Raw genomic sequence first — 22179 nt, 5'->3', positions numbered from 1 at the left:
TTAAGAACTGACAGGAGCTCCACATAATCAACTCTGCCTGGTGCATATACCGTAGTTTCCCCCCTGGGATATCTGGTCTAATCCTACAATGTATCTGACTGGCATGAATGTAGAATTACTTTCAATAAAGATTTTATTTCAAGCTTGGATGATTTCCCCCAAAACATCTTGTCACTGAGGCAAAGTATATCATAGAATATCTGATTCCCCCCCCCCCCCCAAACAAGTCAGCTTTTGAGGGGGAAATATACACATTTCAACTCAAGTACTCCACTCAAGTCAATTCACTGTAAAAGATCACATCTTAACATATCTAGACTGATTAAAGATTTGCTATGTTAAAGAAATCAGAGAGCTGTCAAAGAAAGCTTACCCTAAAGTCTGCAAATGTAAAGAATACATAACACATTCGCTCATCTATAATTTGCACTCTCCCCGTAGTAGCCCCCAATCCCAGAGCAGCCAAGACAGATGACTCCACAGGCTAACACACGGCTTCTAGAATATTTGTCTTTTTGCAAGTAAGGAACATTTAAAGGTCACATCTTCCAATAAGTAGGAGATTGTTTCCAGGCTATATGAGAAATATGAATGCCCTGGTCATGATCACACTAAAATGATCTTCAGATCTCTATTTATCCTTCTCTGTCTGTCAACTATTCTCTTCCCTCATAATTCCAAATTAAGTGTTCAAGAGAGGGGAGCAGTACAGTAGCAGTACATTACTCTATCTGAATTCACTGAAATGTTTCATTTCGTGCTTGCTTACATTATTTCAGCCTTGGTGTCACTTTGTTTAATTTATGCTTGGTTCATATAATCTTAAAAATACCTTCTGTTACCTACAGAGTTTCACCCCTTGCTAAAAGCACACAAATCATATGGTTTAGTGCTAATGGGATAGGAATAGCTATTTTAATATTTAATAATCATGGCACATTATACTCATTTTATTTTTTTATTATTTTCGACACTATTTTATTTTATTATTTTTTATTGATTAAGGTATTACAAATGTGTCTTTATCCCCCCATTGTCCCCTCATCCCCCCAGTCTTGCCCTCACCCTCACCCCCTGTTGTCTGCGTCCATCACTTATGCTTATATGCATGCATACAAGTCCTTTGGTTGATCTCTCCCCCTTACCCCCTCCCTCCCCTCCCTTCCCTCTGAGGTTTGAGCATCTGATCGATGCTTCTCTGTCTCTAGATCTGTTTTTGTTCCTCAGTTTATGTTGTTCATTATAGTTCACAAATGAGTGAGATCATGTGATATTTATCTTTCTCTGACTGACTTATTTCACTTAGCATAATGCTCTCCAGCTCCATCCATGCTGTTACAAATGGTAGGAATTCCCTCTTTTTTACTGCAGCATAGTATTCCATTGCATAGATGTGCCAAAGTTTTTTAATCCACTCATCTGCTGATGGGCACTTAGGCTGATTCCAAATCTTAGCTATTATAAATTGTGCTGCTATGAACCTAGGGGTGCATATATCCTTTCTGATTGGTGTTTCTGGTTTCTTGGGATATATTCCTAGAAGTGGGATCACTGGGTCAAATGGAAGTTCCATTTTTAGTTTTTTGAGGAAACTCCATACTGTTCTCCACAGTGGCTGCACCAGTCTGCATTCCCACCAGCAGTGCAGGAGTGTTCCTTTTTCTCCGCATCCTCGCCAACATTTGTCATTTATTGATTTGTTGATGTTAGCCATTCTGACAGGTGTGAGATGGTACCTCATTGTCGTTGTTTTAAATTCAAATTCCCTCTTACCTCTATTACTATATTTTAAGACTAACCTATAATATTATGATAAGACTCAGGTGCAAGATTGGAAACTTAGCATGGATAAAACTCACAAGGCACAGTAAGGTCTAGATTGGAGTTTCGGCTTTTTTACTAAGTGGCTGTGTGACCTTAGGACAGGTCATTTTACCAAGAAGTCTTTAAAGCCAGCTGCACACCAGATTTGCCTGTGAAGCTTTTTAGAAACTCACCGGGGCCTCTACCCGGGACCACAAAATCAGAATCTCTATGTGAGCCCTTCACGTTGTTAAAGGCTCTAGACAGAATGGAAAACCAGTGAGTCCTAATCTCCCTTTCTGCGTTTATAAAATAACAACTGACAGAAGTAAACATAATCATGTATAATAAAAATCAGTGTTTCTATAATTTGCAAAGGGTTTTGCACACATTTTTTACATAACCTTCAAAACAACCCATGAGGTCAGTTCATCATTAATTTCACTTTCTGGACAAGGAGTCTGAGGCTCAGAGAACCTCAGAGAAAAAGAACTTATGATTCTAAGATTCCAGGTTGCAGGTTTTCTCTAGAGCAGTAGTTCTGATAGAACAGTGGTTCTCAACCTTCCTAATGCTGCGACCCTTTAATACAGTTCCTGATGTTGTGGTGACCCCCAATTTCATTATTACAAATTGAACATAATTAAAAGCATAGTGATTAATCACAAAAACAATATGTAATTATATATGTGTTTTCCGATGGTCTTAGGCGACCCCTTTGAAAGGGTCATTCGACCCCCAAAGGGGTCGCAACCCACAGGTTGAGAACCACTGTGATAGAATGACACACAGTTTTTATCGAACCCGTGCTTCACTAGAGCCAGTTGTAAGATTATCTGTGGTTGAGTCCCTGCTGTTGATATGGCTTTGAATGCACAGATGGTATTTACATGCAGTGGGGACTAAGACTCTGCTCTAGAATGACCAGAATGAGTTGGAGAATATAAAGTGCTATACATGAAGCATGACGGTTTTATCTAAGTTCTGTTGATGATAAAACATGTATTTGGAGTAGAATGGAATGACTCATGTACACAGAGCTAGACACAGGACTAGATTTCAGGTCACTTCACAAGCCAGTTCTCGTTCTACTAGAGCGATTCTGATTCCCCAGAGCTCATGGCTACCATCACAGGTTGGATGTAACATGGCACCAGTTATCTATAACATCCAACACAAGGAGGGGTGGAGCAGGAGGAAGAAAGAGAAGTCAAACTATGATGTGGGGCCAACACCGGTTGGCCAGCCCACAGGAGCTCCGGAGCATCCATGTCCCATCAGAGTTGTCTCTAAATGGACCAAGAGGACTCGGCCTGTCTGCCCCCACAGTGATCAGTCATTGGCCATGGGCTGTTTCTGAGAGTGTTGGGATGAGGCTCCTTTCAGCTGAGGCAAACCTTGCAGGGCTGACTGCTGGGCCGACTGCTGATTGACACTGCAGTTGGGTGTTCTTCCTTGAAGAGACATCTAAGCAGAGCATGTAGTGTCCACCACATTCCACCATTTGTGCCACTCTAATCCATTCTTTGTGTATGCTTGAGGAACCTCTCCCCCAGGACTGTGGGAGGCCTCATTCCCAAGGAAGCCTTTGAAGAGGAAGCTTTAGTAGGAAAGATTCAAGCCCTGGAGCTGAATGTTGGCCTGAGCCCAGAGCTGACACTCATCATCTCCCTTCTCCACTGTCCATTTCAGGGAATCTCAGTAATTGCCTCTGCTGGTCATGGTTACTGACCCAACACAGTGACTCCCAACTCCATCCCTGAGGAATCCATGCTCTTAATCACTGTGTCTTCCCAGACAAGGTTTTCTGCCCTATCCATTAAACAGAGAAATTGGGTAACAGAGAACTTGGAAGCCCCATGTGGATCATCTAGATACCACACATATTATTCCCTATCCTCACTGTGTAACAGCAACCCTACCTCCTCCACCTGATCAGGGTTAATGACCTCTGACTCGATGGTCACTCTTTTCCTTGCTTGCTGATCCCTGGACCCAAGAAGCTCTAAGTGCCCAGGAAGCAGCAGTAGTTGATAAAACAATGACTAGATGAATTATTCTAATCCAGTGATACAAGCTGAATAGCATCCTTCTTGGCTGCCTATTTATTTTGCTCCTGGGGGATGCCATGTTCTTTTAACATCTTCATTGCTCCCTGTGAGTCAAGTCCTCTTGGCTGTCCCTCTGTCCCTGCTGCGTATTATTATAATTGCATCTACCTGACAGCATCTCCAATGCTGTCTGTAAGCCACGTTCTGTAATGGGCTTTCCTACAGCCAACCCTGACTTACAGGGTAAAGGCCCTGTAATTTCAAACAACATTTTTTGTGGAGTATAAATGGTGCTTAGCAATAGCTCTTCAATCTCATTGACCTTGTAGTTACTATTCACAACCTCCTGCCATTATTTTTAAATGCCTAATATATTACATACTACTAGTCTCCCCTCCGTGGATATACCATCCCAATTTAGCACCAATGAGAGTTTTAACATGTGGACTACCACCCTGTGCCAAGACCTGACTGTACTTGCCTGTCACAGCTGACAAACCCCTCATTTCCAACCATTCAGCAAGTGACCAGCTCTAAATCCCCATTTGTGCTGGCTTTCATGGGCCAGTTCTGAAACCAATAATCACAGGTTAAGTTCTGAAACAGAGTTTGGCATACAGGGTACTTATTAGGGATCAACCCTTATGGAAGGGAGCAGGATTGGTAGAGGAAGAAGTTGAACTTTGATGTAGATCCAACTTACCCTCAGCCAACCACATGGGGAGCTCTGGAGTACATGCAGCCCATTGTCCAACAGTCAGTGCCCTTGGGCAAGGTGGCTCCCTGCAATTGAGGCAAACCTTGAAGAAAAGACAGCTGGAGTCCATCTGCTAACCTTGCTCCCCACAGCTAGGCAGGAAGTCCTTCCTTGAAAGAAAGTTTGAGTGGTCCATCTCTGGGTCCAAAACAGCCACCATCAATACCAAATTATTAAATATAAGATTGGCCCCTTAGCAGCCTGCAGACTAGGAGAGACCCTTTTATAAAACCCAAGATAGAGCTTGATAATGGTCCCTAGAAATGATACATTTAATCCTGCCTATAGAATTTTTTTACAAAAGGTAAATACAGATGTGTGTGCTGGACAATGGAATCATGAGCTAGACCAACATCCGCATGTATAAGGACATATGCAGAAACTGGCACACTTTATTTCTCCACCTCAATAGAGATTATAAACATGTGTATAATAGCAAAATAAATAGTTTCTATCTTTGAGGAAAGCATTGCATACTTTTTTTTTTATCCTCACCCGAGGACATGCAGAGAGAGAGAGAGAGAGAGAGAGAGAGATAGAGAAAGAGAGAGAGAGAGAAAAGAGAGGAACATCAATGTGAGAGAATAACATCAATCATTGCCTTCCATATGTGCCCTGACTAGGGTTAAACCTGCAAGCCAGATATGTGCCCTTACCTGGAATCAAACTGGCAAGCTTTCAGTGTACAGGCTGATACTCAACCAACTGAGCCATTCTGGCCTGGCGAATTTCAAAGGGTCTGGATTTCTGCAGATACATTGAGCATTTTACCTAAAATAGAATTTAATAGTCATATTTTCGGTGACCAAGAAAAATGGTATCATTTTCTTTAACTTCAACCATCTATAGTATAAAGCAGATAAAAATGACATTCTATTCTAAACTCCTCTCACCAGTTTTGTCCGAATTGGGTACATGTTGGAAACTCATTGTCAGATAGTACACGGGAAAGGCACTCTGCATGCTTATAGACCCCTGACAAGTTCTCAAGAAACAGCGGCTCTCTTTACCTCTGCCTTCATGTTCTTATTATCTCAGAGTAGGTATGAAATTCAGGTGTGCAAGAAGCGTAATTATTGTGCCATAATAAAAACTAATTTCTCTGTTAAGGCCCACTCACCTAAATGATTTCAGTCTAGTCAATTCAGAGTGCCTTGTGGACATTTTCCTGGCCTGATTCTAGTTCTGAAGAGCTACATACAGCCTAAGCATTTGGTGGGACAGCAAGAGCATCCATTTTCAGTATTTCAATAAATATTTATTGAGCACCTAGTACTATGAGCCAAACACTAATCTTCATCTAGGGATACTGCACTAAACAAAAATAAATAAAGTCCTGGTGCTTAAGATGTTTACATTCTACTGAAGAAAGTTAATAAAACAGATGAGTAGGGTAGAAAGTATGGGGCTCATGTCACCTGTTCAAGCTGGTCTTCATTCCCTCTGGTTTTCTGCCATCATCCCCAACTTCTAATCCCAGGTCTGAGTTTCAGTCTCTGCTCAGGAAGAACTCTGTAAAGCTATCTTAATGCCACCTTTGCCTCGATAAACAATGTGGTAATTTTTATTTAACTATTCTGATATATTGGATTTAGGAATTCTGGAGTCTTGCTATATCCCTAGGTTTTCTCCAAGGAAAAGAACATAGATCTGTCTAATCTCAGAATCCTCCAAACTTCTAACAGCCTGTATCCCAGGGAAGAGGGGTAGGAAGGGCTCCGGACTCAGCACTTCTGCGGGACCTCACCAGGACCTCATCTCTCTTCTCCCTGCCTCTCCAGGAAATCTTTCTTCTGTCTGGCAGCAGGGTAGCCTGGCTCTTCACCTACCTTCCAATCTATTGGTTAGGTCAGAGCTGCAACTCTGATTTCTTGGACGCTTAAGTTTTTTAAACTCAGAGGTACAGTTCTTTTCAATTCCAATGTCTTCATTTGCAAAGTCCAAAGTACTTTCTCTGTTTTTCTGCTCTACTATATCCACTGAGGTAAAAAAAAAAAATGCTGCTGACTGAATTTTGGGGAAAGGATAGAAGCACAAGAGTACAAGGAAGGGTAGGGAAGAAACCAGAAACTTCAGCAAATATACATTATTCCACCTCATCTCAAATGATAGTTTGACTTTCTCAGAATGTGCACTCTTTCATCATTAATCTGGGAGCCCAAACAACATTTTAAATGTTATTTCACTTCCATCCAACACAGGAATCTTAGACATTTCTGAATCCCTCCTGATGAGAAACTCATGGCCTTTTTATGTACAAAATATTTCATAACCTTAATGGATGCTCCCTGTACTTTTCTAGTATACATGTGAAAAAATCTATACCAACCAAATATTAGTAGTAGTGATATACAAGTGATGAGATTATGAGGGACTTTCATTTTCCTTTTTTATTTGTCTGCATTTTCTAAACTTTCTATAATAAATATGAATCCTTTGTAGCAGCCTAGTCTATTTTCAACACAAAATCCTTAATAAGGGGATGAATTCGGTCTCTGGGCTAATTCTAGGAACTGGATTTACTAGAGCACAGTTGAAATTTTCTTCCATATCATGTTGTGTTTTTTTTTTGTTGGTTATTTTTTTGTTTGTTTGTTTGTTTGTTTTTGCATTCAGTCGTCATGGCTTCCTTAACTATTCTTTCTTCCAAGTCAAACTCCTTGGGTCCCTTTCCTCCACTACTGAGGAGCACATCACTCCACTGGGTGCATTCACTGGGGGCTCTCCTGTTACACAGAGTCAGTCAGTCTCTCTCTCTCTCTCTCTCTCTCTCTCTCATTAATCCTCACCCCACAACATGTTCCCATTGATTTTTAGAGAGAATGGAAGGGAGAGGGAGAGACACAGAGAGAGAAAGATCGATGTCAGAGAGACACATCAATTGATTGACTTCCGCACGCACACTACCAGGGCTGGGGATTCAGCCAAGCAGTCGCTCTTAATGTCAAGTCACTGTAAAAAGTATCAGAAAGTAAAATTAAGCATGGATGATTGAATGACAGTACCCAAATTCCAACTGATTCTCTTTTACCTATTTGGGAATCTTTTAAACAAAGAGACAATTTTAAAGTAGCTGCTGAAGATTTGATGTAGATGCCCTTAGTAGGAAGTGAAATAGTTGTTCTCTTCACCTATGTGAAAAGGTAAAGTAAAAGAGAGGTTGATGAATTCTGATGTTGCATATCGATAGTGTTCCTTTTAAATTTATCTAACACCATCAGGCAAATATTTAAGTTCTATATTTTCTACTAATCTATAATAATAAAAGCATAATATGCTAATTAGACCGGAGGACCTTCCAGACGTAGCCGGGGCCGCCAGGGCTGAGCCCCTTGCACGAATTTTGTGCATCAGGCCTCTAGTATTTTATAATTAGGTGCCTTAGTCTACTTGGCCTAATTAATGCTAATCCATGCACAACCCCCAATATTCTGTATCAAATGGCACATTCCAGTTTTTTAACTGCCCTATTGAACAAATTTTGGGTAGAGAATAATACAATGTATATTTTCTAACCTCTGTCCCCTAAATGGAGGGAGTGCCCTCCCAGCTGATATTATCAGTAGTACTGGGAGATCAGCAGAGCTCAGGGAATAAACTCCAAAACTCTTTTTCCTGCTGACATGGTCAACTGTGGATGGCTAAAACCACGTCAAAGCTTGGGAGAAAATGCCTAAGGGAACCCATAGCTGAAATTCTCAGTCTATCTCACCAATAATGCAGTTCCAGTCACAATGAGAAATAAATGCTTTCAGAAGTTTAAAACACTGTGAATCTGGAGAAAAAGACAATACATATTAATTGAGTTTTTCTTCCACCTGAGCACCCTTCTCATCTTTGTAAATACATACTTGGATGTGAATTAGGTAATTAAAAATGTTACCTAAGACTGCTTGCTGCCTCTCTGACTTGCTTCCCTTCAAGTCTTTCTCAGGCTTAGGCCTCGTGATTAGAGAGCCGTTGATTTCAAGTGCAAAGTTTTTTTAATTAATTTTTTTATTGTTTAAAGTATTACAAATACTACTAGTAGTACATATGTCTCCTTTTTCCCCCATTGACCTCCCCCCAAACCTCTCCCCAGCACATGCCCTTACCCCTTAGTTATTTGACAAAAAAAAAAAATCTCTATCCCAGAGTAATCATGATCTTCATCTTAATCTAGGTGCTGTCATTTACTATGTGACTTTGATCAAGTTATTCAATCTTTCTTTAGGCTTATTTTGTTCATCTGAAAAAATTCATCTGAAAATTTTCTTTCACACCTGAAAAAGAAAAAAATTGATAGGAAGAATATTCCTAATATATATCAAAGTTACAGTGATTTAAACAGTGAGGTACTAGTTTAGAATACACACATAATTGTCACCAGAATAGGATGTATCTGGTGTGTGTGTGTGTCTGTAAGTGTAGAAAACTGCATGAGAACATGGCATCACAAATCAATGGAGAATGGATCATCTCTCAACAAATGTTTTGGGGAGATTAGCTAGCTATGGAGAAAATTTACTTAGATTACCATCACATTTCACACAATAAGATATATTTAAGATGAATTAGAGGATGTGAAAATGAAATCATTAAAGAAAAACTAGGAGAAAGCATTGATATTTACCTGATCTCTAAAAGGATGAATTCTATAATAACAAAAACAAAATAGAATTTCTCAAAGAAATAGTGCTAGATATGACCACATAAACATATAAATAAATAAAATTAAGAAACAAAATCCTTGGGAGAATGTAAGTACAACAAAAAGAATGAAATGTCATGCTTCCTAATACATAAAAATTCAAAAAACTACATGTGTAAGATGTTCATTGTAGCATTGTCTGTAATAGCAAAGTATTAGAATCAACGAAAAAGTCCACCAGCAAGACAATGGTTAAATAAATTAAGGTATTTCCATACTACAAAATGTAACAACTTTTTTTAAAGGATGAGGTATTTTTATATGTACGGACTTGGAAAAATGCCTACAATATATACTTAAAGGGGAAGTAGCATTTAATGTACTTTTTATCTCAATTTTTAGATGGAAAAAATATATAAGAAGATAAGTAGATGGATAGATAGGAAAATATCCCGAAGGCACACCCATCTGTTAATTACAGTTAACATGAAGGAGTTTTAGTGGGAAACAAGAGGAGTTTACTTTTTTACTCTACATACCCCTGATTGGTACATTTTTCAAAGATTATGTATTAGTTTTATCATCTGTAATAATCTATAATAATAAAAGCATAATATGCTAATTAGACCAGATGTCCTTCCCTGGGTGCCAGAGGGAAGCTGGTGCCAGCAGCTGGGGGAAGGAAGGCCTACTCTTGCACGAATTTCATGGATTGGGCCTCTAGTACAAAATAAATAAATAGATTAAACAAACAATCTGATACACACTCAATAGGAGAGGGGCAGAGGGTATGGACAGCTATTCACAGAAGAGAAAATCAGCATGAATGCTTTTTTTTGCTTCTTCCCCATTTCCTTACTTGGAAGAATCCTAAGTCCACTGAATGACAGACCATTTTTTCCCTATCAAATTGACAATTATTTTAAAAAGAATAATACCAAATGATAATAATGATGCCAGGATCACATGGTCCTTGCAGTGCAATGTGTTAACATATCTCGTGTTGTCGTATTTTAAAAATAGAAGAGCCATAACTTAATGACCTAACGTGAGTTCTTGGTGCGGTCCCGGCCCAGCAGGATCATCACCTGGGACGCGTGAGGAATGCAGATCCTCAAGTACCTCCCCAACTTGCTGAATCAGAATTCTGGGGACAGAGCCCAGCAATTGTGTTTCAACATGGCTTCCAGGTTATTCTCATGAGCAGTGAAGTCTGGGCACCAGTGATCTAGTTGTTACATTTCTACTGTTTTATCCTATTGCAGGGTTTTTCAACAGCAGCACTATTGACATTTTGGGCTGGCTAGTCCTTTGTTGTGGGGAGCTGTCCTGCACATCGTAGAATGCAAGCGGCATCCTAGAATTCGAGCAGCATCCTTTGCTTCTACCCACTGGATGACAGCAGCAACCCCCACCCAGACATGGCAATCGCAGATGTCTACAGCAATTGCCAAATGCCTCATGGGGGTGGCAAAATTCCCCCTGGTTGGGAAATGCTGTCTAGAGAAATGCTCCAAAATGTGGAGGAAGAGTACATGGAAAGATTTTTTTTTAATATATCAATTTCACTTATATTAAGAAATCATAAGGTGCAACCCACTAGGTCCCATATAAGGTAATGAGTAAATAATAAATATTACATATACAAGATAAAAGTGAAAAAGTGCTTGGTACAGAATCATATAGAAAGGATTTTTTTGGAATATGTTTGTAAATAAAGTCTTTATTTATACATGTATAACACCTAAATCCTGGCAATGTCATTCTTCTGGACAAAACCCAAGAATGGATTCACATCGTCTTTAGAATTAAATCCCAAATCCATACCAAGGCCCATAAGTTCCCCCACAGCCTCTCCTACCTCCTTCGCCTCATTCCCCAGCCTCCAGCCATCCTATCCTCCTCTCTATTCCTAGATCCACCACAGACAACTTCACCACTGGGGCTTTCTGTCTCCTCTTCCCTGCTCCGAGTTCTCCTTCCCCTGGTGAGCATGGAAGCAGGTCTCCGCCCTGTGTCCTTTCCTTAGAAAGGGCTCTTTGGGTGCTGAGCGCCTTCAGGGCAATATTATCTGCAACCAGCCAGGCCTCACCCAGGCTAAGTAAACAAGCATCTCTGGTAGGGATTTGAAGACATTAGGATTTTTTTTTAAAGGGCCCTAGGGTCAGTGGAACAATGGCTGCTTCTCTTTTTCTTCGTTTTTCTTGAAGTACTTCAGCGCCCAAAATCATATTACACATTATTTCGAGTATTGTTTATTGTCTGGGTCTCTAGAGTATAAGCTTCCTATGGGCAGGGACTTTGTTTTATTCATTGCATTGTCACTGACACCCAGAACAGTGTCCAACACCTGGTAGGTGTTCAGTGAATACTGGTAACATTGAGTTACTGTGTTTACGGTTACTGGTGAATTTTTTCTTTATTATATTTTTCTAACCTTTTTTAATTTTCTTGAGCCCTAGCCAGTTGGTTGGAGCGTCATATGTACACCAAAAAGGTGGCAGGTTTGATTCCTGGTCAGGGCATATGCCTAGATTGCAGGGGATATGGTTTGCATGAATTCCCCCCAAAGTAGCTATAGCACATACGGGCAGCATCTAATCAGTGTTTCTCTCTCACCTCTCTCTCTCTCTCTCTCTCCCTACCCCTCCTCTCCCTCTCCCTAAAATCAATTTAAAAATTCTCTTGAATTGAATGTAATCAGAAAAAAAGAAATGGAAGTTGACTTTTAAATCTTTCAAAATTGTGAAAGAGTTGAAGCATAGTGATTAGCACATAATAGGTATTCAACAAATAATAATAACTCGTAGTGTTTCTTTATGATATTACCTACTATTTAAAGGATTTGGCTGTAATAACCCACTTTATCAATGGTTGTTGTCACATTATAGAATACATATTCTAACTGGAAATAAGTCATTTTGAAATCCATAGGCTATTCATTCTTACTACTTTATCATTCTTTCTATCTTATTAGATATTCTGAATATTGCTTTAAAAGTTACTTTAGAAGCTCCCTATAATGTCCAATCAATAAAAATATGAAACAAGTGAATAATTGAAAATGTTCAATCTTCTACATTGAAATCTGTGCAAAGGGAGAGGGTACTTAATAAATATAAAGAATAAGGCCATGTCAGCTATGAATATGCAATTGCCATATAAAGCTCCTTTTCCATAATGTGCTTTGAGAGAATTATATATACTTGGCTTTAAAGATTATTGAAAAGCAAAAATGTACAAATATAGCAGTAATTCCTGTTTCAGCGGATAATTTTTAACTTGTTTAGAAGATTAATAATAATAGTAAGACATTTAAATCCAAATGGAAAGGCTTTACAATTAAATTAAACCATTTTATTTAAAAATTAGCATATACCAAGGGCTGAATTTCCAATGAATGACCACCTTGAAACACATGTTGAATGGAAAATCATTGGTGAATGCACTCTTCTGCTTTGATAATATTTGAAAATATTTCTGACATAGAGACATAACTTTAAGGGAGAAAGTGGAATTACTGCTAATTCATACACACGCACACACACACACACTCACACACACCACACACACACAGTGGTATAGTTTGTGTACATTGAGGATAAGCAAGTATATGGTTAGCATAAATAACCCCCAAAGTAGATATAGCACATAGGAAAAATAAGTTGAGCACATTGAACATTTATTTTATTTTTAACAGCCTTTGTCACTTAAGTGGTCAAAGTCACATTTAACATTTCACATACAGTGGCTGGTGACCTGATGGTAGGAGTACATTTACCACCACACTTTCCCCATTCAAGTTAAAGCACCTTCAAGTTATGTGTGTTGGACAATCCCAGCATTACAGAGAAAGGGAAGGGAGCACTTTTAATACACTTCCAATAACTTGAGAGTTGTCCTGCAGGCAATTATGTGGCTTTCAACTTCCTTTGCAAGTCATTAATGGTAAAAGCAAACACAAACTTAAAAGGAAGTTTGCATCCATATATCTGTTTAGAGCTGGACTATTATTAAATGCTTTGGTCTTCTTAATTCAGCATTAATTCTGAGTTTTCTAGTAAAGCTGTCTTTCAGTTTGAGCCATTTGGCTGTAATTTTAAGCAACCAAGAAATTTCTTTGAGTTAGCAATTCAGCTCACTCTTGGAAAAACTTACCCAGCATAAGGCTGCGAGGAATTTTTTGTCTGGGGTCCAACATCTGTAGCACTGGATTATAGATTGTTTCTAAAATAATCTTAAATTGATGGATCATTGCTCCTTCCATTTGGACTCTGCAAAAAGTAGCTCTGGCATTTCCTCTCCTTTTTATGCTGTAAACTGTATATCATCCTTTTAAGCTCTTGCCAGAAAAATGAATTCTTACCGACTTCAAGATTTTATAAACTTGAATTTTACTTAGCGGTATAAGAATTCCTTTTACTATGAATATATATCAAGTGCTATTTCATGAACAAATTCATAAAATCATAATTATTTTTGTCAGGCTATTTTAAACTAAACAGTATTAATAAATAGCCCTTTTCAAGAGTTGCTCTTTGGGGTCTTTTTCCTATTAGTCAAGTGTTCACAGGCACTAAACGTTGAGCTCTTCACGTTGTTTAGAATCAGGTATCTTTGCTCTAAGGATTTCTTAGGAGTAAATTAATGGTAAGTAAACAAACATGTAGAAGAATTTCCAAATATTGATCTAAAGTCCAAATGTTTTTGCACCTTCTTACCCATCCATCAATTCACTGTATTTCACTGTATGTTCATCTCTCAGCCATGTCTTTGCCCTCACTTTTCTCCTTCAGATGTGTTCTTTTGCTTCTTGGATTTTTTTATTTTTTATTTTTTTGGGGGGCGGGGATCATGGTAGCGGAGTGTCTTTTCTTTGCTGAAATCAGGTTAAATTGCAGATCGAAATTTACAACACTGTCATAGAGTCTAAGGCCTAATGAAAGCTAAGCCCTGCCAGAGGGCTGGAACTCTCCAGAGCGCGCCAGAGCCTGACCTCTTTGAGTTAGCTACTCCATAGTTCTGAAGCCAGGGTGCCATAGGAAAGGGTAAAATCCAGAGCATTTTCAGACTTATTTAATAGGCCCTTAGCCAAGCAACTAGAGCAACATTTTTTTAATATGGCTCCTCTTGTCACTCTGGAGAATCTACAACATTCAAGCAAGTTAGGGAACACAGGAGTCACACAAAGGTAAACAAAGATACTTTCTGCAGGACTTGTCAGAGCCTTTATTATGCAGTATGAATTTTTAAGGAAAAAAATTGCACACAGCTTCCTTCAAACTTATTTTACTCTGGAGTGCTATTTTTATGAAATCTATCACAGAAATGGTGTTTTGCAAAACTCACTTTCATAAAAGCCAAACTCCTAGTATTTGGTTTCTAAATCAGACTCCCCCTCCACCTCCAATAATACAACACAACTTTATTTTAAGCAACTGGAAATACAACTTACTCTATTTGACAGTTTTCCACCTTAGATACTAAATTGAATTTTTTTCGTCATGCAGTGCTTTTATTTCTTTCAATAGCCTCTGTTTCTTCTGTATGTTTTACTAGTAGAAATCTTTAGAAATAATGGCACTTGCAATGCTAAGCTGATCCCCACAGTGAGACTAGAATTATGATATACATTGATTTGAGGCACACAAAAAATACACCCAAAACTAAGATTTAAATAATTTTGTAGGATAGTATTCCACCTATTATTTTAAACAGGGGTTGACTTCCTATGTGGTCCTAAATCAATCACTTAACTATTTAAGAGTCTATTGAAGTAGAAAGTAGGTAAGTTCACATTTGAGTAATGAAGTTTATAATAGTAGCATTAATATGTTTCCCTAGACATCCCCCATGTCTATTTCCACTGTCTATTAAAAAGAGATGTAATCTACTTTAAATGTTAATATGAGAATATATATATTGCCTATCTACATGAATCATATAGTTTAACAGTTGGTAACTTCCTCCCCAAATTAGTCTTCATAATTAGCATCTTTTCTAACCTAAAGATTGATTAATTTCTCAATACACCAACTACTAGTTAGTTGATATTTATATATTATACACCCACAAGCAAACACACATTTTATAACAGTGAATAAGCAAGATAACTTATATTTTACACAATACACATCCACATTTTCTTATTTTTTTCTTAAATACATTTGATTTTTCTAAGAGTTATTACAAGTAACTTGATTTTCCCAACTTAGGAAACAATTCCAACCTAAGAACTTAACCTTCAGTAATGCAAATATAACAAAAATACAAAACTATATGTTATCTAGTAAACCATAATTATAACAACAACGTTATTTTAAAGCATTCATAAGTTAAAGCTGGTTTTATTTAAATTGATTAAGTGTGTAGAGAAATTGACACCAATGATACAGGTTTGAGATGGAATGATTGTTCCATGTATACACGTGCATAAAAGCACAAAGTAAACATTTGTCCACAGAAATCTTAGAAAACTGATGCACTGGCAGAAATCCACTGCATGGATTCTCTCCCATGACCTGCCAGCCAAGACAGAGAACCCTTTTCCCAAGGGGGCTATGACATGCAGCTCCAGCCTCTTGCTGGCCATCCTTGTGAAACTCGATTTTGGTTTCCTCCTCTAGCTTTGGCCAGACCTTTGCTGAGAAGAAAAAAAACCATAAATATCTCTGGAGAAATTGAAAAAGGTCTAACCCCATTTCAGCCTCTTTCTCTCCCCCAGTGACCTGGGTCCCACATGCTGCATCTGTCTGGCATACTCCAGAGAGCTAATTACCTCTTTACGCCTCCACTCACCCAAGTTCCTCCAGATGCCACGGACTCTCCCAGCTTCTACCCCCATAACCTCCTCACCGCCACGACTGCCCCTCCAACGATGAGCTCTTGGACTTCCCTTGATTTCTAGCCTCACCCTTGTGAGTTTGGAACAGCCTGTCTCCCAGCTATCCCAAATCTCCCTGTTTCTGCTGCCAACTGAAATTATAGCCATTATTTAGTAGAAAATATATTTTTAGTCCTGAATCTATCCTTATGTTGTCCCTTTCTCCTTGACTCCGTCCTAACGTTTTCCTACCCTGTTGGCCAAGGTGCTTTATATCAGTCATTCACCTTCAAACTACCAATACTCTCTTGCTTTTGATTCTACCTTCTCCATGCCCTTTGACCTCCTAGCCCTGTCTCTGCTAAATAAATCTCATCAACATTGACCTTTCTACCAAAGAGCTATGTTGTTAAAGCAACTTTTACCTAATTAATTGATTGGTTAGTTATGTTATCTCTCTACATATTTACCTTTAACAATTTGTGTGTGAGTGTGTGTGTGTGTGTGTGTGTGTGTGTGTGTGTGTGTGGTGGAGTCACTGAAGGAATTGGTATCATAAAATGGTATTAATTTATAACCAAAAGAGAAAACCTGTTTTCCTTCACCGTGAATCTTAATAATAACTTGTATAATAAAGAGATCTTGGAGAAGCTCAAGAGAGTTCATAAATCAAGATGAATAGGTGTGTTAAAGGGAAGCAAAGGCCCACTCCATTTGCCCCTACTTCAGGGTAGGAGGATGTTAAAAATAATTCTACTGACTTTTGGTAAATGTAGCAGCAATATGGCATATTTTCTTTTTGTAATTTAACTTTATAGTTGAAAGTATTACAGATGTCCCTTTCTTTTCCCCCCATTGATCCCCTCCTCTCCATTCGAGCTCCATCCCCAGACCTTCACCACACTATTGTCCATGTCTATAGGTTATGCATATATGCATATAAATTATTTGGTTAATCTCTTCCCCCTCCCCTTTCCTCTGAGACAACAAGGATGGACCTGGGGAGTATTATGCTAAGTGAAATAAGCCAGTCAGAGAAAGACAAATATGATATGATCTCACTTATATGTAGCATAGTTTCTTATACTCCAAAGGAAACTTTAAAGTTGAAGTCTCCTATAATTCACTATACAATAAAAATATGGCAATCTCTTCCAGATATGTAGCCATGGCCAATAGTACTCACAAGTACAAATGCTCTCCATTTATAAAAAGGAGTCAAGATGTCTTGAATATTCAGTCCAAACTTAAGGGTCATTTTGCCCACAGTAAATCTATTGTAACCAACCTGTCCATCACAATACTATAGTGAAGAATAAAACTTCAGACCCTCTTATGGAATTATCTCATAATCATGTGGAGGATGGCAAAGTGAAAAATCAGCCCATTTATTAAGCATAGGCATCATTAGCACACACCACGGCGATGAAGTTTCCACAAGCACTGGAACCAGGCTACCTGGATTTGAACCTCAGGTCCCTGTGACATCAGACACTTCACCACCCTTGGCCTCATTCATAAAATGGGCTTAATAATACAAGCTACCTCATGGGAGTGTTGTGAGGATTAAATGAGATAATAAAATTGCTTAGAAAAATACTTGGTTATTATTGATATTGACCAGGTCAAGGACATTTTGTTCACCATGATCTTGTGCTGTGGGGAGTCACAAATGGATGGCTTTGGTCCTTCTCAATCTTTCTCAGGAGAGAGAAGGCATAGCCTTTAGGTCACAGAAGTGGTACCTTAGAGAGTTAGGTTTGTGAAAGGATGGAAATCGAGGAAGGCTTCCCGCCCCCTCTGACTGGGGGCTGTGTAGGCCCACTGCTCATACACCCTTCAAAGGCTGAATCCTAGTAAATCTCCACAGTAATTTTTGCTGTATAGTTTATTCACATGTTTATTTCACAAATATTCATAGAGTACCCACAATGGCTAGTTACCAAGGGGATAAAAAGTTGTACATGGCAATGAATTCTTCCCCCAAAGTCATCAGTTCTGTTTCCATACAGTAAAGCATAAAGAGTAGAAGATAAAATAGTTGTGGTTGACATAGTTTTTCTGCAAACTGAAAAAATTTTGCTTATGTTGCATTCCCTGTTTTGCCAAAGCCAGTCAGCACCCTTACTTTCCTTCTTTAAACTGAAATTTAATTTTTAAAAAATAATTCAAAAACACTGAACTTTATTATTCAAAAGTAGCTACAATTTTACTTCAAACTCCAATGGAATTTTTTTTCTCTTTCCTTCGCTCTCTCTCTTCACAGGATAGTGGACAAAGCCTCCAAGAACCTCATGTCCACCCAGAGCTTAGGGATTGTATTTGGACCCACCCTTCTGCGAGCTGAGAACGAGACGGGGAACATGGCGATACACATGGTCTACCAGAACCAGATAGCTGAGCTCATGCTGAGCGAGTACAAGAAGATCTTCGGCTCAGAGGAAGACTGACAGACAAGACAAGTTACTGAATATGTTCACATCTGTCTCGATGCCTAATATTTTTACATTTCTGTAAACATATTTCTGAAATATTTTTTTTTCCTTTCAAGCAACAGATGCCTCATTTTGTGAAAACTTAATGATGATTTTGTGTTTAAGTTCCAAACATTTGAATAAAATAGTTGACAATATTTGCCTATATGTGTTCTGCATTAACCCCTTCAGTGCTCTAATAGAGAGGATAGCACATATCCAAAGAAATCATTTTAATGCTGCTCCCAGGCATCGGGTGTGTGCTTTTGTGTGTGTAGATATGTGAGTGAGTGAGTGAGTGAGTGAGTGAGTGAGTGAGGTTGAGAGTGACCCTTCTCCTTACCTGGCTGCCTCGTGCATGCTCCCACACTCCTACTTATATGTGAGAAGAACCAAAACATGAGGGGAGGCAGAAATTAATAATTTTTAAATAGAACAAATGAGGTCAGGTTCATAATGAAAATAGACATATTGCATCGCTCAAGAACATTTTTGTATGTGTAAATGTAGTCTGATTATCCTTGGTGCTATGTAGTGGAATGTATAAATTCTTGTTGAATGGAGTTTTTTCTGAAGAGAAATGACAGTTCAAAACATTTGCCATTGGATATGCTCTTTATATATACTATTTGCAGTCCCATAAACATACTGTCTTATAAATTAGAGGCAAATTAGTGCCCTGCAATGTTGGTCTTTATATTATACAGGAATTGCATGACTGCTCATTTTTAATGTTAGCATCCATTTTGAAGCTTCATCAAACTGTATATCCTCCCTTTCCCTGACTATGTCATTTTATGTAGGATTTTTATTATGCTTCTGAGGATGCTTTATTGGTGAATTACATTAAATCAATCTCAAAAAAAAACTTTTTTAGAAGGCATTTTTTTAAATGCCTTAAGAATTCCTTGACTAGACTTGGATTGCTTTCTCCATTTGATGGTTAGTTTCCCTTGTCATAGATAAACAAAAGGATAACTGTCTAGAATGTAGCAAACATTGTTTTCTTTTGAAAAGCATGTTCTAGCTGAACACATCTCAGACCTAGCTTTGTGAATATAGTCTGCGGATAAAAATGTAGACTTATGTTTGACAGCTTTTTAATCAAATTCAAACGGAATAAATAAAACTAATCCAGTGCGATAAAGAATAAGTCTAGTTATCGATTTGTTCATAAAATGAAAAATAAAGCATGTAAATAAAACGCGCGAAGCACGAATCCAAGAGCAAACACTTACAGCAATAATGAGCTCAGCGGCATAGGCTGCCTGCATGGATGGAGTATTCAGCAAAGACAGTCTGCTCAAGGGACAGCCAGAGGTACAGGCGGCTCTGGCAGCCACAGAACTGCCTGCAGCGGAAGGAGAGACTTCCCCTGCCCTCCTGAATGTCTTCATTTTGACAATGGCACCAGTGAGTCAGCTTGTGGCCAAGAACAGAGAAACAACCACAATAAATTCAATGCATGGCTTTATCAAGCAGGGCATATACACATACCACAAAGCCAAGGAAAATCACATGAGGCAGAACCCCATGATCTAATGTCACTGGTAACAGCCTGGCCAGTGTGCCTCAGTGATTGAGCCTCAACCCATGAACCAGGAGGTCATGGTTTGATTCCTGGTCAGGGCACATGCCTGGGCTTCTGGCTCCATCCCTAGTAGGAGGCAGATAATCAATGATTCTCTCTCATCACTGATCTCTCTCTCTCTCTCTCTCTCTCTCTCCCACCCCTCTCCTTTCCTTCCTTTCTAAAATCAATAAAAACATATTTTAAAGTCATCGGTAACAGGAAGCTAACAGACCTGCCAGCTTTAAGCTCTTCTTATATTTGAAGTTGTACTTACGCCTTTCAGAAAAACAAGGAGCCATGGAACAAGAGTTTCTGGCATTCTATTTCAAGTCCTCATTTCCATGACAGTCCATAGTCTCAATTATGTCTTCTCCAAGACTTTAATTGCTTCTCTTTTCCAAAGGGAGAGGAATAGGGTTAGGTTCCCAGAATTAAAATCTTATCCCTTCACGTGTCCATCATTAAAGTCATTCTGGGAGCATCAGCCAGAGGAAGCAGCACCAACAGCCAAAGAGAAGTGGCACTACCTGCTCTGAGCGGGGACTCCCAGCCCCTCGTCTCCACAGCTTTCCAGATTTATAATCTTCAAACGCATCAGCTTCTTGATTTTCAATCTGATGGGATTTAGCCGGATTCAAACCCCAGCTGTGCCCTGTCCCTGCCTGCTAAGGGCCTTTAATCAGAGGCTGTGATTCCTCTCTGGGAAAAGACTATTCCACGGTGCTGAGCCAAAGTGCCCATCACAGGGCCTGACATATACACACTAAAGGCATAAAGAGGCTTAGACCAAAAGGTCATTAGATTCCATAACGTTTCAAAAACAACAACCATGGTTATGTCAACTAACTGTTCCAAGTTTAAAAGCCAGGATTGTAGGTGTCGTTGGTTAACTCACTAAGGAATGAGATTTTATAAAACTGATTTTTGTTCTTCATCCAGAAAACATGAAAAGCCAATGAGTATTTCTTCCTCATCTTGCTTGAGCCAGGTGCAAGTCTAGGCACTACTGAACAAATATAAAATAAGGCAGATATTCCTACCCTCTGTACTTTCACAGTCTAGTAAGGGAGACGATCATCTAAGCCAGTGGTTCTCAACCTTGGCTGCACATTAGAATCACCTGGGAATCTTTTTAAAATCCTGATTTCTGGGCCTCATCCTCCGGAAATTCTATTTCTTTGTTATGGGGTGAGGCCACAACATTAGTAACAAAGAAACAGAATTTCCGGAGGATGAGGCCCAGAAATCAGGATTTTAAAAAGATTCTCAGGTGATTCTAATGTGCAGCCAAGGTTGACAACCACTGATAAGGATTAGTTACATGTCAATGCAATCAGGGACCACAGCCATCTTGGTAACCTTGTAGCCCCAGAGCTCAACACTTATACATATAGATGTTCAAAGAATGTTTGTTGTCCAGTTTTATTGATTAAAAAGTATTTTTTTTAAAAAAAGTATTTTTGAATGAAGGAATGAGCAGAAGCTAGTACAGAGATACTAACAAGCTCTGCGGTTGCAAAAAAACAACAAAAAAAAACAAATAACAGATTGTACCTTGGGTGGGTGTCAGGTGAGTGTCGCTGGGAAGGTAAACCTTTTAATCTAATCCTGACCAATGAATAAGACTAACCAAACAAAGGAAAATGTAGAAGACATACTAAGAAGCAGGACTGACATGAACAGAATGGTGGAAGACCCACTGTCTCCAAGGGACAGTTACAGTTCCGTGAACAGAGGTTGTAGTGCAGGCCTGGCCATTTTGGAGGATGGAACTGAAGAAAAATGTTGGGGTCAGATTTAGGTCATAATAAAATATTTAGATTTAATCCTGTAGGCAAAAGAAATCCAATGGAAGCTGTAAAATGAGAAAGCCATGGTGAAACTTTTTTAGAAAAAGAATCTCTAAATTCAGCAGAGGGCAGAAGAAACAAATTACTTTGAGGCCCCTGGCATTTTCTTGTGTATGCATTTGTATGTTTGTGTGTATGTACATGTGTGTACACATACACAATTTCTAGGAATGAAATGATAAGCTTGTACTCTTAGGAGCATTTCTATATAATGATGA

General features: G+C 38.9%; 1 protein-coding gene across 2 annotated transcripts in view; it reads left to right on the top strand.

The window, feature by feature from the left end:
- ARHGAP15 (Rho GTPase activating protein 15) overlaps positions 1 to 19670 on the top strand; it is a 662894-nt gene extending 643224 nt beyond the window's left edge. For both annotated transcript variants that reach the window (XM_070423457.1, XM_070423458.1), the window contains exon 14: positions 18331 to 19670. In XM_070423457.1, coding sequence (XP_070279558.1) covers positions 18331 to 18514 — 184 coding nt within the window. In that variant the 3' untranslated portion in view covers positions 18515 to 19670. The remainder of the gene's footprint in view (positions 1 to 18330) is intronic.
- The last annotated feature ends 2509 nt before the right edge of the window (positions 19671 to 22179 follow it).

This window comes from Myotis yumanensis, unplaced genomic scaffold (genome assembly GCF_028538775.1).
Source record: "Myotis yumanensis isolate MYYU_CA2020_CCGP unplaced genomic scaffold, mMyoYum1.0.hap1 SCAF_8, whole genome shotgun sequence".
NCBI classification, from domain to species: Eukaryota; Metazoa; Chordata; class Mammalia; order Chiroptera; family Vespertilionidae; genus Myotis; species Myotis yumanensis.
The sequence above is the reverse complement of the archived record's forward strand: the minus strand, read 5'-3'. Positions and strand labels throughout refer to the sequence as shown.